This window comes from Phalaenopsis equestris, unplaced genomic scaffold (genome assembly GCF_001263595.1).
Source record: "Phalaenopsis equestris unplaced genomic scaffold, ASM126359v1 Scaffold000002, whole genome shotgun sequence".
Taxonomy (NCBI): domain Eukaryota; kingdom Viridiplantae; phylum Streptophyta; class Magnoliopsida; order Asparagales; family Orchidaceae; genus Phalaenopsis; species Phalaenopsis equestris.
Window position 1 is genome coordinate 3,876,972 of NW_018164444.1, and position 4,429 is coordinate 3,881,400.

The following is a 4,429-nucleotide window of genomic DNA, read 5'->3' on the forward strand; positions in this document are numbered from 1 at the left end:
CCCTTCCAGGCTTTCCTGCCGTTGCTGCAACGTTAAATTTGCTTGGCTTTGTCCATTGTGTCTCTCTGTCTCGCTCTGTATTTATCTTGCTTGATTCACCCTGCCTTTTCTTTTGTTTCCTCTTCTGATAATACAAGTTGCTAGTATTGACTTCAGCTGAATTGTTGGTAGCCGGTTCCAATTACGGGGCATTACATCCGGTTCAAGATAAATTCATTGAGGCTAAAATAATCTTTTTAATAATTTGAAAACATAAAATTTAATAGGACTAATTATTAGTCCAAGGAAGTCAAAGGACTAGTAGTTCCTCGCGTTAATTTCCCTTTCAATTAATTTTTCTATTCTCAAGACATGCATCCATAACTGTCATTGGATTTTGTGGTCGAACTACCTCTTTAAACCTTCCAACAGTCTTTGTAGTTTTAAATGCTGACGTCTTTTTGTCAATCGTTCGTTTATTTAGTGCAATGTGTGTTAAAGTTTCAGTACTTGCTACTATTTTGATGGCTGCATGAGGTTTTGAAATTTTCCTCTGTGATTTGTGAGTCATTTAATTTCTCAACTTTATCATTCAATGGATTACATGTTTCTATTGTATTTTTATGTCTCCGTTAATATGCTTATTTATCGTTTATGTAAGGAGTTGTGTATTATCGGGCATAGTTGGCCAGAGGTATCCTCATTCCAATATAATCAGAAAACATTCACACCTTTTCTAAATTGCATATTTGGGCAGCTTGCTCTGTTGAGTTAGTCTGCTTGTTATATTCATTTAAAGATCAAGTTTTCATTTTTGGGATTGAACTTCTGAACATTTTGGCTGTAACTGTAAAAGTAATTAAAACTTGGTCGCCTTTCGATTCTAGTAGTAAGTGGCTCAAGGTTCTTCTTCTTGCACTGATATTTTTAATTAATCTTTTTTTCTTACAGCGTAGCTATAATAATTGAATTTCTATATTAACACACAGAAGCCGACGGAGTTTTACCTTGGCTGCTTTCTTATGAATTATTTTGAGCATATTCTTTGGAGCTTTTTAAGGTGGTGGCATTTTTTTGTTTGTTTGCTTGGCCAGGAGGCAACTCGGCCTGCCATTCCCATGCTTTTGGCTGTGGGTGCTGTCCACCAACATCTGATTCAGAATGGCTTACGCATGTCAGCTTCGATTGTTGCTGATACAGCTCAGTGTTTTAGTACCCATCAGTTTGCATGCTTGATTGGATACGGTGCCAGGTGATATGGTGTTTCTTTCTGAAAGCATCTTCTTATTTATTTGGTTCCACGTCATAAGTTTGTTCAATCTGTTTGATCATGTTTTGTCCGTTTGGTTATACTAGAACCTTATTAACACAAAGGAAACGAGAAACGTTGAAAACAGAGATATAAATAAAGAAGAAAAAAAAATCCATTGTATTGGCATAGAAGCACAGAATACTGAGGTAAAATTCAAAACCCTTGGCTCTCTCTGATATTTTTTATTTATGATGTGGATCTAAGATCTTGAATATTATATGAAAAGTAACCGGATAATCTATACATGTACTAAATACATAATAATATTAAAAATAAAGGCAATTTCCTTAGGCACAGATTCAAAATTGGATTAGTAGTCTGACATTGGATTTAGAAGAATAGCTGCACCTCTTTATAGCATTGGCCGAATAGCTTCTTTGGATTTGGGCAGCTTCATAGATTGGATTGGGTCGACAAGTTTGGTAATAATCTAGAGTAGCTTTCTATTTAAGTTTTGTAAATATTCTATCTTTAGTTAGCGGTCAAATCTGAATTGTTTCTGGCTGGTTGATTCCTCGGACTTGGCTAGCGTGTCCACTTGAAACCCGATTGGAGAGCCTGTCTTAAGCTCGACTGGCGGGCAATCTTGAAAGCTAGCTGGCAAGTTCATCTCTTTGTTCTTTTGTTGAGCGAGTCCACACTTAAGATATACATATTCATTTTTATCTTTTTGAACAAGTCCACTTGAAACCCGATTGGAGAGCCCGTCTTAAGCTTGGTCAGCTCTGTGAATCCCTTCTCTTCACCGTCTTATTGACTACCATTTTTTAATTTAGTGCTGATTTAGGCTATTCCAACCGTTTCACGAATATAATCATTTCACAGATTGTATCTAAATGTAAAACCATTCATTCACCTCAGTATTCTCATCTTAACAACACTTAACTTTATTTTATGCTTCTCTTTTACAAACGAACATTCCATGCCATAGATTTTTCCTGGGTCTCACCACTATCTTATAAAATTTTCTTTTAAGTCTAAGAAGTATTTTGTTATCACACCATAGACTTGATTCATTTCTCCACTTCAACCATCCAACATGAATTCCACTAATATCATCCAAATCAGATCAGCCTGTTGGCATCACTCGCTCGTTTGCTTCTACATGCGTAGGGGCGGAACCAACCTTTTTTTGTGGCGGTCAAATTGTTATACTAAAATTAATGTGGGAGGGGCTAGGACAACAAAGAGCAAAATAATATATCAGGAGGGGCAAAATGCTCTATTGCCCTCTGAAAAGATATGAGAGGACTTAATTTTATTAATCAAAAGAGGGATATAAATACCTATTACTAGACTTACTGGTAAGGAAAACAATAAAAACAAAATACAGTAGAAAAGGAAATGAATAATAATAAAATATAAGAGACAGTTAATCTCTCTAATTTAAGTAGAAATAAATATAGATTCCCAAGATCCCTCATAATTTATAACCCTCTAAATTAAGAGTTATAACAAATATGAAATATAATCATTAGTAATTTCGAGATCTTTCAATACTCCCCTCAAGTTGGGTTTTACAGATTGTACATGCATAATTTGTTACATAATTCTTCAAAGTTGATTCTTGGGAAAGACTTAGTGAGGATATCTGTTGTTTGATGTCGGGAATAAAACTTAGTGAGGATATCTGTTGTTTGATGTCGGGAATGAATGTATGCAAATTCAACAACTCCTCTCTCAATGTTTTCTGAGATGAATTGTCAATCGATCTCAATGTGTTTCGTTCAGATTATTTGCAATGCTGATGACTGTCTGGTTGTCGCATTGTAGTTTGACAGTTTTTCAGTTAGCATTCCGAGTTCGCTGAGTATTCTTCGAATCCACATTCCTTCGCAGATTATTTTCAGCGCTGTTTCTTGATAGCACAGATTGTTTTTTGCTTCTCCAAGTGACTAGGTTTCCCCAGACATAAGTGCAATAGCCGGAAGTCGATCGTCGGTCCGAGACATTCTCTGCCCAGTCTGCGTCTGAATACACTTCTATACTTCGATCCTTATTCCTTTGAAACAATAGCTCTTTGCCTAGAGTCATCTTGAGGTATCTCAAGATTCTGTAGACTGCATTCATGTGTTCTTCCGTAGGGCTGTTCATGAATTGACTAACAATACTAACAGAAAAACCAATGTCGAGTCGTGTTTGTGAGAGATAGATGAGTCGCCCCACGAGTCGCTGGTATCTCCCCCTATCCACAGTTGCGCTATTTTTCTCAGTGTTGATCTTCTTGTAGGGATCCATTGAAGTATCGATGGATTTGCAACCAAGCATACCTGTTTTCTTCAACAGGTCCAATGTATATTTCCGTTGTAACACAAATATTATGGATTTGCAACCAAGCATACCTGTTTTCTTTAACAGGTCCAATGTATATTTCCGTTGTAATACAAATATTTCTCGTTTTGATCGAGCTAGTTCCATGTCTCGTTCCATGCCGAGAAAGAACTTTTAGTTTCCGAGATCTTTGATTTCAAATTCCCGAGTGAGAAGCTTTGTTAGATTTGTAAGTTCTTCGTGATTTCCAGTAAAGGTGATATCGTCGACGTATACGATTAGAATTGCAATCTTCTTTTCAGGAGAGGTTTTCACGAAGAGAGTGTGATCTGTCTGACACTAAGTATACCCGTGTTTTGTCACTGATTTTGGAAATCTATCAAATCATGCTCGAGGACGTTAATTGAGGTCGTACAATGATTTTTGGAGTTTGCAGACTTTGTTGCTTGGAAAGGATGCTTCTAGTCCGGGAGGTGCTTCCATGTAAACTTCTTATTCCAAATCGCCATTTAGGAAAACATTTTTCACGTCGAGTTGATGTAGCTGTCAGTCTTCATTTGCCGCAAGTGAGAGAAGGATTCTGATGGTGTTAAGTTTGGCCACAGGGGCAAAAGTTTCTTGGTAATCAAACCGTAAAACTGTGAAAAACCTTTTGCTACAAGACGTGCTTTTAATCTCTCAATTGTTTCATCTGCCTTGTATTTAACTTTGAAGATCCATTTGCAACCGATTGCTTTCTTTCCCTTTGGCAGGTCTGAAACAGTTCATGTACCATTCTTTTGTAGGGCTCTTACCTCCTCTTTGATGGCCGCTTTCCACCCCGGGTGTTTGAGAGCTTCATCAATTGTGTTTGGGACTTGTGTATTG

General features: G+C 37.1%; 1 protein-coding gene across 1 annotated transcript; it reads right to left on the minus strand.

Moving 5' to 3' along the window:
- Positions 1–3,076: 3,076 nt before the first annotated feature.
- On the minus strand, positions 3,077–3,709 carry LOC110035650 (uncharacterized mitochondrial protein AtMg00810-like). The gene has a single exon (XM_020739922.1). It carries the CDS (start codon positions 3,707–3,709, stop codon positions 3,077–3,079), a length of 633 nt encoding a protein of 210 aa, XP_020595581.1.
- Positions 3,710–4,429: the final 720 nt, after the last annotated feature.

Bases quoted from the DNA above. Each gene is read 5' to 3' on its own strand.
- LOC110035650 (XM_020739922.1), bottom strand. From the start codon at position 3,709: ATGGAACTAGCTCGATCAAAACGAGAAATATTTGTATTACAACGGAAA.